At 40.1% G+C, this 13224-nt stretch overlaps 1 protein-coding gene across 1 annotated transcript in view; it reads left to right on the plus strand.

Moving 5' to 3' along the window:
* Window positions 1-13224, plus strand: part of IFNGR2 (interferon gamma receptor 2) — an 18431-nt gene continuing 5207 nt past the window's right edge. Inside the window, exons 1-6 of the mRNA XM_087966724.1 lie at window positions 1-253; window positions 2186-2312; window positions 2421-2590; window positions 3778-3920; window positions 10217-10349; window positions 12708-12862. Of these exons, the coding sequence (XP_087822850.1) occupies window positions 184-253; window positions 2186-2312; window positions 2421-2590; window positions 3778-3920; window positions 10217-10349; window positions 12708-12862 (798 nt within the window). The 5' untranslated portion in view covers window positions 1-183. The remainder of the gene's footprint in view (window positions 254-2185; window positions 2313-2420; window positions 2591-3777; window positions 3921-10216; window positions 10350-12707; window positions 12863-13224) is intronic.

Consider the following 13224-nt stretch of genomic DNA (forward strand, 5'->3'; position numbering starts at 1 on the left):
CGCCTCCGCAGTTCCGCCTCCGCCCTCGTTCGGGAAGCTTGACGGGTGTCGCCCGAGAGGCTCCTACGGGAGCTAGAGCAGTCGCGGCCTGCACGAAATTGGGGTGCAAAGAATGGGGTACGAGCCAAGAGAATCGCTGCTTACCCCTTCAGGAGGCGCGTGAGCGGAGGAAGCGCAGACGGCATGTTACCCCTTGGCGAATGGCCACGGTTCCTCTTCCTCTGGTGGCTGCTGCTTTCCGCGGTTGTCGAAGGTAGTTCTCAGGGAGGTGCTTTCCAAGCCGTGTCAAAATAGCGTTGACGGGTGGCTGGAGCGGACCTGGGCGAACCGTTAAGGAATCTGAAGATTCTTGTGCCTTTTAATTAGGTAGATTGTGTGGTTTTTGTTAAAATCCCATGTAAGGAATGGCCTGAATTTTTCAGCATCTGAATAAGGTTGCTATCTCTTTCCAACCCTCTCTTATGAGTTCAGGCCTAATCTTAGCAGGTCGATAAGACAAATAAATAAATAAATAGATGGTAGACTATAAAACCAAAGGTCGGTAGCCAGAGACTTCCCATTTGTAGGATCAGAGGAAGGCTTGTCTTCAAGGCAAAGGTCGGCTCTTTGGATTGAAAAATGGCAAATCTCTGGGGTAGCTTTAATACGCTTTGATAAGTTCAGGCGGCTTCTTGGAAAAAAAGATACTGGTCTGTAAAGTTCTGAATCTGCTTTTTTTTTTTTAATGGTTGTGATCTAGAACTGCATCATTAGCCTACATAGTTATGAATATTGTTATTTAAACAGACATTTATGGGACAATATGATGAGAACTAAGTGGACCTATAGGATTGCTATGAATATGAGCAATACAGATATTTGCTTGGTACCTTTTAAAAAATTATATAGACACTTTCAAAATAAATGAGTGGTTCCAGTAAGACTACAAAAGCTGATGAATGGATTACAGTTAATAGGCAGGTAAAAAATGAGTTGTTAGATATACATGTATAATACCTCTATGAATTATGATTACTTGTCTTGATGCATCGTGTTTTAGTGAATGTAGTTGCCAAAATAATCTGCATTAATATTTTGGGAAGAGCTTCTCTCTCTCAGCTCTATTCTGTAAGGCTAAATTTCCCAAAATGAAAAACAAACAAAATAAATGCACAAAAATCTACTTAAAAAGCACTTAAAAATCATGCAAGCAGTAAAAAGCACCATGAGCATTATCTAGCATGTACGATCTATCTAAATAAATATGTTTAATATTTCTCAAGTTGTGTTCCTCAGAACCCCACAGTTTCATGAGCACTTGGTGAAGTTCTGTGTTGAGAGAAGAAACATAACTTGAATACTGCCAATTTACTGTCACTGGAACTTTACCTCTTTTTCACTGCTTCTGAATATTTTTTCTTTTTCAACCTTGAGTATGAAACCCCCTGCTTTAAAATACTGTATTATCTTAGTTCTCAGAGCAAGATATTTCTAGTAAGTTTATATTTTACAAAGTGTTTGTAGGCGGTTAACTTTCCATGGCAACAACTATTTATTTCTAACCATACCATTGTGATAGTTGGAGAATTTTTTTGGACTTAAATTCTATCCTTCTTTTGGATCTATCCTTCTACCCATACCTCCCAAAGCCCTCTCTCTTCAGTCTATCTCCAGAATTCAAGTTGGAAAAGGTGTCCAAAGTTACCATTGTGACAGTTCTAACGCTAATTGGGACTCAGTTAAATGCACTGATTTTAACCTGAGCACTCATGGTAGCTTCCTCCTGTCCCTCCCCCATGTGTGCACCTTGAGAGGGGCTGCTCTGGGTTTCCACTTCATGGGAGTAAGGGAGTAATGGATATCTTAACCTTGAAGTAGGGAAAGTGCTCTGCCTTGCTTGTGTTTTACAAAACAGTGGAAATAACCCTGATAGGCTTCAAACAGGTTTGCATTTGTAATTGTTGGGAATTTTAAGAAGTTTTGTGTAAATTGCTTTGAATCACCAGAAATTAGGATGGTATAAAAATATGGCAATAAGTGTTCCTATTGACATGCTGATGATAAGCTTAGTTATTACCCTCCAGAATATTATATCTGCATCAGTAATGGTCAACTCACCTCTCCATTGAAGTGTTTGGGAGTATGGTGAATTGTGGATGTTATGTTTTTATTCCTTTTAGCATCTCTTATTTTTTTGCCTTTTTAGGATTTTCTCTCTCCTTACCAGCACCACAGAATTTGACAATTAAGTCATATAATTTTCAGAATGTATTGAGCTGGTCTCCAGTTAGGGGAATCAATGGTCCGGTGTTTTACAGTGTTCAGTGGTGCTTGTAAGTAAACAGTTGTCAATTATGAAATATAAATTTCTATTCTTTATCACATGTTGTCATTCAAATTACACCACTAAGGAATTCTACTGTCTTTATATTATATTGCAGAGAATATGACCAAATATGGAAAGAAGTGAACTGCAGAGATATCACGAAACCCGAATGTGATTTTGAGAGTAAAAAGGATATTTTTGCAGTTATTTTTCGTGTTCGAGCTGAAGAAGGCAACTTAAAATCTGAGTGGACTAAAACACTTCCCTTTGTTGCTAACAAAGATAGTATGTTTCATTTGTTACTTGTTATTTATCGATGAATTAAGCCTCTGACTAAATATGTGTTTTTTTAGTCATTTCATATGTGAAAGTGAAAAGTGTAGGCAATAGAACAAAAGATAGGGCCTATACGTTATCGTATACCAAGTCTTTGTCTCAGAGACTGAATAATTTATAATGGCATCATCAGCTTTTATAAACCAAGATCCAGAGGCATTTTATGAAATTGACTCTTTCATAAACGCTTGTCAATAAGCTTTTTTTTAAAAAAAGGAATGAGACTTATTTCTCATAGCAATATACAGCTATTCATAGAGGTGCTATAAGAAGAATTGTACATTTCATTTCATAGAGACATATTAGTCACAAGTATCTATATTCTATATCTCTTACTCATACTGGTACAGACAAATTCACTGATGTACCTTTTTCACTCCAAGAAAAATATCCACGTGTTTCATTGGTACACTATCCTCTGGGTAAGAAAATTTTAGATGTGTAATCATTGCATTTGTGGAATGATAAGATTTTCATCATATGTGTCAGAAGCACATATGATGTAGTGTTATGTGAATAATTAGCCTATATAACACTTTTCCCATTATTATATAACACTATATAACACTTTTCCCATTATTGCTGTTGCTTCTCTTGTCGTCATATCTTCTGTAATATTATTTATGTTTTGGTTGATTCATTTGTGAGATTTATATCCATCCCACTCTTCCTTCAGAAACTCAGGGAGTCATGTGTAGCATATACTTCTCTACTTTGCACTTCCGCAACAATAACCTTGTGGGATAATTTATTCTGAGTCACCCAGTGAGCTTTTATGGTGAAAAATAAACTTAAAATCTAGATCCAGTACTATTAAAAAGTACCAAATTCTTTCATACAAGATATGATCCAGTAGATGTTAATGCAGATTAGAACAGTAAATGCTAAACTCAATTCACAGGGGTCTCCCATTTATGTTGCCCTCAGCTCCTAGAATGAACAGTGGGGTTTATTCTATGTATTCAAATGACAGTGGCAGAAAATGCTTCAAGTAAGCATTTCTTATTTAATGCAAATACTCTCAAGTGTTAAAATGAACTAACATAGTTCATGCACAAGTTTCTTATGCATATTTGATTAAAATAATGGTGACATGATATTTGGTTAAAATAATTGTGTTTGTTTATTCATTTTAGCCATTATAGGACCTCCAAGAGAAATAAATGTAACTTCACAAGCTAATTCAATTCTTATAAGTTTCTTGCCTCCCTTTGAGAAAAGAAGTAATTTCTCTTCATTTGACTATACAATCTATTGGGAGAATTCAGCAGATACTTCAGTAAGTACTTGCCTTTCCTTGACAAGCTGATAATATAAGGATTATTAGGAAACGTTTGAATAAATCTGTTAATCTCTTATTTATGTTTATATCATTACCCTTACTGTTGCGGGTCAAAACAATTTATAATAGCATTCTTAAATTTCAGTAATAAAAGCAAAGACATTAGATTAGGGGTTCCCAACCCCAGGGTTACGGACTCTTAGGAACCAAGCCGCACAGCTGGAGGTGAGTGGCAGGTGAGCGAGCAAAACTGAAACTATCCCCTCCTTCCCAGTCTGTGGAACAATTGTCTTCCACAAAACCGGTCCCTGATGCCAAAAAGGTTGCAGGCCACTGCATAATATAAATCATTGTCATTAAACAATGGAGAAATCATCAAATATTTTATACAGGGTGGACCTAGATGAAGAAAATCATCAATGATCACCAAGATATAATCAGGCAGGCAGGGATAGTATGTTAAAGATCCCGTCAGTCAAAGAATTCTGACTGGCAGGATCTAGGAACAGAGCCTCCTTTGCTGTTGCCCCCATATTATAGAACAGTGGTCCCCAACCTTTTTTGTACCAGGGACCAGTTTCAAGCACAAACACTTTTTCAAGGACCGGGGGAGGGGCGGGGGAGAAGAAGAATCGAGTTTGGTGGTTTGCTTGCAGACGTTCATTACCTGACTAGGTAACATCTGATGTTGTTACCTAGTCGGGTAATAAAACGTCTGCCAGCAAACCACCAAGTTCAGGGAGCACCTCGGCCCTGCCTTCCTCAGCCCCATCCCTCAGGTGTCTCCCTCCCTCCCTCAGGTGTCTGCCTCGTTCCTCTTCAGTCGCTCTCTGCTGCTCCACCAGCCCAGGAAGAAACTGCTTCAAAGAAGCGGGGGGTGGCTTTTCCTGTCGCCGCAGCGCCTCCGAGCGCCCGTTTACCCCACCCGCCCGCCAGCAGTTCAATCCACAGTGCTCCGTTCTGCCTGCCTGCCTGCCTTCTTCGTTTCGGAGCAGCTTCGGCTGATAAAAACAGGCGAATAGTTATTATTCTCAGCTGAAGCTGCTCCCAAACAACCAAACAGGCAGGCAGGCAGAACGGGGCACTGAATTGAACCGCGCGCGGGCGGGCGGGGTGGGGGTGAACGGGCGCTTCGGAGGCGCTGCGGCGACAGGAAAAGCCACCCCCCCCCGGCTTCTTTTGAAGCAGTTTCTTCCTGGGCTGGTGGAGCAGCGAGAGAGCGACTGAGAGAGGAACGAGGTGGGAGGAAACCGAAGCCGCTGAGCCAGAGAGCAGGACAGGCTTTGGTTGCTTCCTCCCTCCCCTTCTCTCATTTGTGTCCTTGATCCCCGATCCCAGCAGCATTCACCGAAGGCGAAGAAAGCCGCCATTTTTATTTTTATTTTTTTTATTTGCGGCCCGGTACAGAGTGCTCCACGGACTGGTACCGGTCCGCGGCCCGGTGGTTGAGGACCCCTGTTATAGAATATATGTCCACCAGAAATGAGGTGGCCTCCAGGACTCAGTAGCCTTGTAGGGGACCTGGGAGGGGGGTAATTGCAGTCATGGGGCTGGTTGGTGTTATGAGAACTCTGCCTCCATCAACCAATTTAAATAGAGTTGAATTGCCTTTGAAATATTCTTGTCTTTTTGGAATTTTATATTTTTATAACTTTTAAAATTTTAACTAAATTAATGGACTTCTGGTTTGAGCTTCTTCGACGATGGACCGAAATGCGCGATCATGCGCGGTTTCGATCTCTGCTCACCACCGGAGCACCCCGAGCCGGCTGGATTCGGGGCAAAAGCCACCCCGTAGAGGTGGTAAAGGGGGGGAGACCACCAGCAGGGTCAAGGAGAGCCGCATCTCTCCTCCTCAGCTGGCCATTACTCCCTTTTCCAAAGGCAGTTGCAGCGGTGGTCAGAAATGGCCACCTCAAAGAAGAACTCGACCGGAAAAGAATGTGCAGGAGGAAGATAAGAAGTGAAAGTTTTGATTGACCGGGTTGAACTGAAAAAGCAACAATATAAGGTACCCTGGAATTTGAATTATAAAGAAGAACTGTTCCTAAAGAAGATTTTTGAAGCGGCAAAGGGGAAAGATTTGTTTTTTTTTTCTTTCCTTTCCCATATTGACAGCTAAGAGACTTAAGCAAGAAATTGATAAAAATTACTTTGACATTAATAGGCATTTAAGCTGAAAATAAAATGTCAAAGTGATAATAAAGATTTTTGGATATATAAAAATTTTTAAAAGAAGGAGAGAAAAGGAAAAAAATAAAAGGGTGGGATCTGGAAAAATGGAGGAGACCACCTGGAAGTAAAAGGAATTAACAGTGAAACTTTAACAAGATTCCTAAAAGATATATTCTAACTGAAACTTTGTAACAAGATAAATAGAATCCTAGGAAGAGAAACTGGAAAAAAGAAGCAAGAAGAAACAGTTTTGGATTATTTGGTGATTTTTGGATTTTTAGTTATTGGACTTAAATGACTAAAATCAATCGGGTGGTTGTTTAAAATTGTTTAAAATGGCATCACTCCTGGAAGAACTGTAAATGGAACTTAAAAAACAGAAAGAAGATGCACAAGAAGAAAGAGGCTTTTTTGGCTTCATATTTCAATTCTTAGAAATAGAGATCTTGAACTATGAGAAACAACAAGAAATGCGTCTAGAACAGGGGTGGGCAAACTTTTTGGCTCGGGGGCCGCATTCACTTTTAAAATTTGACAGACGGGCCGGGTCAGCACAAGATTTTTTGGGAATCGCCCCCTTTCCCCCTCTTCTCCTCCTTCCCTCCCTTGGAGGCCCCCTGAGTCAGGAGTTGCTACCGCCGGCGCGCCCAGTCCCGTTGCCTCGGGAAGGGAAAGGCAAAAAGGAAGAGCCGCGGCGGTGCTTTGCAACAGCAGCAGCGGCACCGGAGGCTCAGGCTCAGCGGCTCCTGGTTTTGCCTTTTCCTTCCCAAGGCAATGCGGGACTGGAGCCGCTGGAGCTGCGTCGGCGGTAGCAACTCTTGACAGCCCCAGCCGGACACCTGAGCGGAGCCTGGGCGGAACTGCCTGTTGCTGCTGCCAGAGCACCGCTGGGTCGCTCCTCCAAGCAGCCCGCCCGCCCGCTGGGCTTCCCTCCGCCGCGCAGCTCGGGGCCAGGCGCGAGCGCCCGCGAGTTAAAAGGAAGCCGAAAGTTGCTGGGAAGTTGCTCGGTTTCCGGGCTTCAGGCTTAAACTTTGCACAGGCAAAGTTTGCAGGCGGAGCGTCTTCCCGCCGAGGAGCGGGAAGGGTTCTGCCCGGCGGGCGGGCTGCTTGAGGAGGCGACCCGGCGGTGCTCGGGTTTCCTTCCGCCGCGCGACTCGGGCCAGGCGCGAGCGCCCGCGAGGAAAAAGGAAGCCACAAGTTGCTGGGAAGTTGCTCGGGTGCTGGGAGCAGGCTTTTAAAGTGCCACCCGAGCAGGACCGCCGAGCCGGGAAACGGGCACCAAGGCAGGGCAAGGCTCCACCAGCAGCGGCCTAGCTTTAGGTGGCTCCAAGCAGCCCGCCTCCAAGCAGCCCGCCTGCCGGGCGGAACCCTTCCCGCTCCTCGGCCGGAAGACGCCCCTCCTGCAAACTTTGCCTTTGCAAAGTTTAAGCCTGGAAGCCCCGGAAAAAAAGGGGGGATCGGCGGGGACTCACCTTCGGAGAGGTCGCACTCGAAGGTGATTTCGAACTCCGAGCCGAGGCCTTTGCAAAGTTCTTCTTTCTTTCTTCTCCCGAGAGTGCTCCGCACTGTTTTGCAGCTTTGGGGGCCACGCGGCGCAGGGCAATACGCCACGCCCAGCTATTTTTTTTCAGGGGCGGGCCGGATTGGACAGGCCAATGGGCTGGATGTGGCCCAGGGCCGTAGTTTGCCCATCCCTGGTCTAGAACAAGAAGGGCGGGACAAAGAAGAAGCCATCTTAAATGACCAAGTAATTCTATGTTGGGGGGGAGGAAAGGAGGGAAAGAGAGTGAAAAATTTAAGATTTGAAAAAACAACCAAAAAAAAGAACAGTTTGAAAAGCAATTACAATATTAGGAAGAAACAGAAGAGAGAATTACAGAAGAGAGAATTAGAATTAGAGAGACAAGGGGTCAAAAAGGGGAGGGAGAAGAAGAGGGGGAAGAGGGAAAGGAAAAGAATTTATAAAGGACAGAAACAGGAAATAGAGAAACAGAGAAAACGTACAAGGATTAAAGGTATAAGCCTATTTAGAAGACATAGAGACAATGGGTAAAAATTTAATTGAAAGGGGATTCTGCAAGGGTATGTAAGATAGCATTCTTATATTAGAAATAGAAATGAATATAGAAACAAGTGTGATTAAAGTGATAGATAAAATACTTATTGTAATGTAATGGAATGTTGGTTTATAAATGAAATAAAGAGAATGAGAGAATGAAATTAAGAAAGGATGGGAACATTTTAATTGTTATTAATGATTTATAAAAATTTTAAGTGAAGAGAAATATGAAAGAAATATGAAAAACCCCTAAATTAATTCTAATAGTTTAATTTTATAATTGTTTTATATGCCAATGCTGTGTTGGCATATTACACTGCCAGCATTCCTCTTTGAGGGAGAAATGCAGTCTAGAAATACAAAAATAGGCAGGTAGGAGATAGATTAGACAGACAGACAGACAGACAGATAATACGGTATTAAGGAAGAAAGGCCTGCCCATGACTACCCTCACAACCTTGATTCCATATATTAAAAAGATGTATTTTAAATGCATAAAAAGTACTAAAATTATTTTAATGGGATTTGTTTGGATATTTAAAAAAAATAGAAAATGTGATTAGCTGATCCCTGGAAAATAAATCTAGCTTCATAGTTGGGGTAAATTTTTAGTAGAACTAATCCTTTTCTGAAACAGTAGACATAAACATACTGAATATAGGATTGATTCACCGTTAGGAGGGGGGAAATCTCAAGTCACTAGAATTTGAGCAGAATACACATTTGTTATTTTTAATGTTTTAATATTTAACTGGTTGACTCTTGTAGTTTTAAACTGATTTTATATATCTTTTAAATTTTTTTATTATTGCCCACTACCGTAGGTAGCATTAGTTGAAATATGGGTGGCTATATAAATGCTTTAGATAAATAAATAGATAAATTTAATAAATAAAGATGATAATGATGATGATAAGAATTAAAAGGAGGCAGAGGCTGGGAGGTTTTACTTATTCAGTTTCTGTAGCTGCTTACCTATATATGACTGACCATTTGATTTTTAATATTATTGATCTCACATTCTTTGTAATCTGCAAACAGCCTGGACATTACTAAAGCTTTTCCAACTATGCAGAATTTCTTCTTATCCTGTTGGGATAATCACACTAGTTTGTATAACAAGATTTTCTTTAACTTGAAATTATTTAGAGAACAGCTTTCATTCCTTGATAAAGGCCCACAAATACCTCAAGTTTTGTACAGAGGAAAATCTATCTCAAATTCCATGCATCCACATTGCTTTTAAAATACAAAAAGTTTGTCCTTGCCACAGTTTTAGATCTTTTTTTCTGACTTATCTGGTCTATTAACCAACTCCAACCCGTTTTACTTTTCTGAGATGGTACTACCTGCTGTGATATTTTATAGAAAGCTGTAGCAAATGTGTCATGGGAAGTAGAGAAAATATATTACAAAAGGCATAGATGAGACAGGCAGCCCTTTGAGCACCTTTAATTTGGGGGATAATAAACATATTATAAATCCTTAGGTTATTATTTATGATCAACTGTATACTAAATGATACTGGGCTTACTTTATCCTAATTGCTTAGAATTTAATAGTTATTTTAGATATTCTGGAATATCAGCTTTCAGCAATCACACGAACCCTTGGAGGTAGTTCTACAAAAATCATTGATTTGTGGGGAGATAATCTTTTCAATTTGGAGGCTTCATAATATCTTTTTGTTCTGTCTGAGGGCTGCAGGAGGCATTGTACCTTTATTGGGAAGATTAAAGCCATTTTTTTCAGATCTAGCTTTTAAATGGGCAAAGGAGTATATTAAAGCTTGCAAAACAAGATCAGTGCTCCTTAAATTCACCCCTTTCCCATTTCAATTAAAAATATTGGATATAATTGCAGTTCCACCATATAACAAAATTATTTCCTGTATCTACTAAGAGTTACCTGAAGGCCAAGAACAGGATTCTGGGGGATCCATGTGCAATTGAGATTGCCTACCCCTGAACTAAAACAGCTGTACTTCTGAAATTAATATGATTGTAATTTGAATAACAGGAACTATATAATAATGTTTTAACTGGATTTTATTATACAGCTAATCATGACTACCGTACACAGATTTAAGAATCTAAAGGAAAGAACCACATATTGCTTTAGGATACAAGCAAGATGGCATGAACGCAAAGGAGAAAAAAGTGGTATTTATTGTGCAAAGACTACAATCACTGGTATGTATTACTATTTAATTGATGTATAATTATGTGTGTGAAGAATTAAAGGAATAGATTGTATCTACTAGTTATTTTTTGTTTAAATAATCTCCCCTACCATGGAAACATGACTGATGCCAAATTCTCCTCACCAACCAGGTCTTGGAAATACAAACCAGTCTAATATGATAAGAGATTTATTATAATTGGCCTGCCATTCAAAAACAGTGGCCAGGATCTATTGATAGGAGTAACATAACCTGGCCTTAAGACAAAATCAGGAGTGGAAGTGAGGATTGGCCTCAAATATCCAGTCTTCCTTATTGAGTGCACACGTCCCATATCTCATCACATCTTCTCTGCCTCTTTGTTGAGATTTCCTTGCATCTCAGCCTTTAAATAATACCAGAGATCCTTCTTTGTGTCAGCTCCTATGGAATAGCATCTCGGTAGAGGTAAGGATAGTCCTTATTTCTGCAGGATGGGTGAATATTGTGTTGCTCCTGAAGAGGAAGCACTTGATTTTTCTTGTATCAACAGGAGTATGGCTGTATGTTGGTTATGGTTAGGATTTTACTATTACAGCATTTGTGATTTGATTATCCAGATTTAAATTGTGCTTGAAAGTTGTACAGTAGCAAAGAGTCTAGGCCACTCAAGGTCTTTTTTTACTGAAACATTATATAAACCTTAATACAAATTAACTGAAGATACTATTTGAGATTATAGCAGTAATGAACGATTCATTATTACTTTCAGGATGAAATACACTTAAATTTGAGCGGAAAACTGATCTTGGTATCTCAGATGGTCCATATAGCAATAGCAATAGCACTTAGACTTGTATACTGCTTTATAGTGCTTTACAGCCCTTCCTAAGCGGTTTACAGAGTCAGCATATTGCCCCCAACAATTTGGGTCCTCATTTTACCCACCTTGGAAGGATGGAAGGCTGAGTCAACCTTGAGCCTGGTGGAATTCGATCTGCCAAATTACAGTAGGAGTAACTTGTAGTACTGCACTCTAACCACTGCACCACTGAGGCTCCTATATATATATCATATATATCAATATATCTATATATCTAATCTATATATCTATATCTATATCTATGTATGGTATTCAGCTTTGTTCGGGTATTTTCCCACGTCATTATAGTTGTGCTTTTAAAGTTGTAGCAACGTTTCGGCAGAATCTCATCTGCCATCATCAGGCTTCTGTATTGTGTTCGTCTGTGTATATATATATATATATATATTTGTTTTCTTAAGTTTTCGCGGGTATCTGTATGTTATGGTATTCAGCTTTGTTCGCGTATTTTCCCACGTCATTATAGTTGTGCTTTTAAAGTTGTAGCGACATGCATGAATAGAAGAGATGACTCCACCAGACTGTCAATTATCTGGAAGCCTGCACTCACAAACAAAAAAATCTCCACACCATAAGCCAAGCAAACACCTGGGCACAAACAGACCCCCCCCCGATACCTCCAGCTCAAACACATCCCAACCAGGCACCCAGATGAAACCTAGCTTCCTAATAAATGATAGCCATCCGTTTACTCGAAGCCAAGCCGCACCTCCAATACAGGAAACACAATGTTGCCAGCCAATCAAGACAAAAAAAATTCTACAAAACAGACAGGAGATATTAGAAACACCAATCAAGCAGAACGCAGCAAACTCCAAGACCAATAAACACAGACCAAGACTCCCAACCAATCAGGGTGAAGAAAAACCATTCTAACACAGCAGTAGGCTAGCCCCAAATTTAAAACAGAAACGGCTGTGAAAGTCTGACTCACAGACGAACACTATACAGAAGCCTGATGATGGCAAATGAGATTCTGCCAAAACATTGCTACAACTTTAAAAGCACAACTATAATGACGTGGGAAAATACCCGAACAAAGCTGAATACCATATATATAAAATATATATTTCACTGTTTGAGAAGGAATTATTTCTATTTCTCAAATGTGTGTCTGTCTCTTGTCTGTCCATCTGTCTATCATCTATCTATATTCCGCCATGCACCCGAGGGCTTTCGTTGTATTTAATTATCTAACCTCCAACCAATTTCTGTCAACAGTGCCTATAATTCAACACTATTCAGGAACCCGTATTCCATTTGTTTGAATAGCTTTTTCTGCCCCTATGTCCTGTATATTTTTCTCCAGCTATATTGGCACTTTTCCTGCACATAAACTTCTTCATTAGTAGACAGATAGTACAGTATCATTTTTCTGAACTTTCATTGCAGTTACTATATTGTAATCCAACAAACTGCTAACTTGTTTCATGTATGTTTCTGACATTTGTAGCAAATGTGTCTTTCAATGTGCTAATAATATATCAATGTCCCTTTCTCTTTCAGAGAGAACAAGAATTCTCAATTGCCTATTGATACTTGTATCTGTGTTTTTAATGCTAGCTTTAGTATTTTCACTGTTAATGATTATTCGGAAGTATCAAAATATAATTAAGTCCTTTTGGCAACCTCCTCTAACAATACCATCACACTATGCAGAGGTACGTATTTCTGCTGACTTGCAATAATGTCCGATTGTAGTAAACCGTACCTGGAATTCACTTACATACAACTGTATTATAGAGGCTAGGCACATTTCCATCCTTTATTCTGTAGTAAACTCAGACATAGCTGGACTTGAGACATGTTAATGTATGATGGTGGGTCCTTTTCTTGTGACTTAACATTGCAGCTTCTTTTAGCCAGAACCATGCAGTCTTTGTACCCTGACCCTCACACATTAAGTTTGCTGTGATTGTGAACTGAGGGTAATGGTGCAGGTTAAAAACGTACACCATTAATCATGGATTAAATAGAAATCGTGATTGGTTATAAATATGTCAGTGAGGCTGGATCATTTAGG

Source organism: Notechis scutatus, chromosome 5 (genome assembly GCF_049901735.1).
Source record: "Notechis scutatus isolate UNSWTSFEM ecotype Mainland chromosome 5, rNotScu1.2, whole genome shotgun sequence".
Lineage (NCBI taxonomy): Eukaryota > Metazoa > Chordata > Lepidosauria > Squamata > Elapidae > Notechis > Notechis scutatus.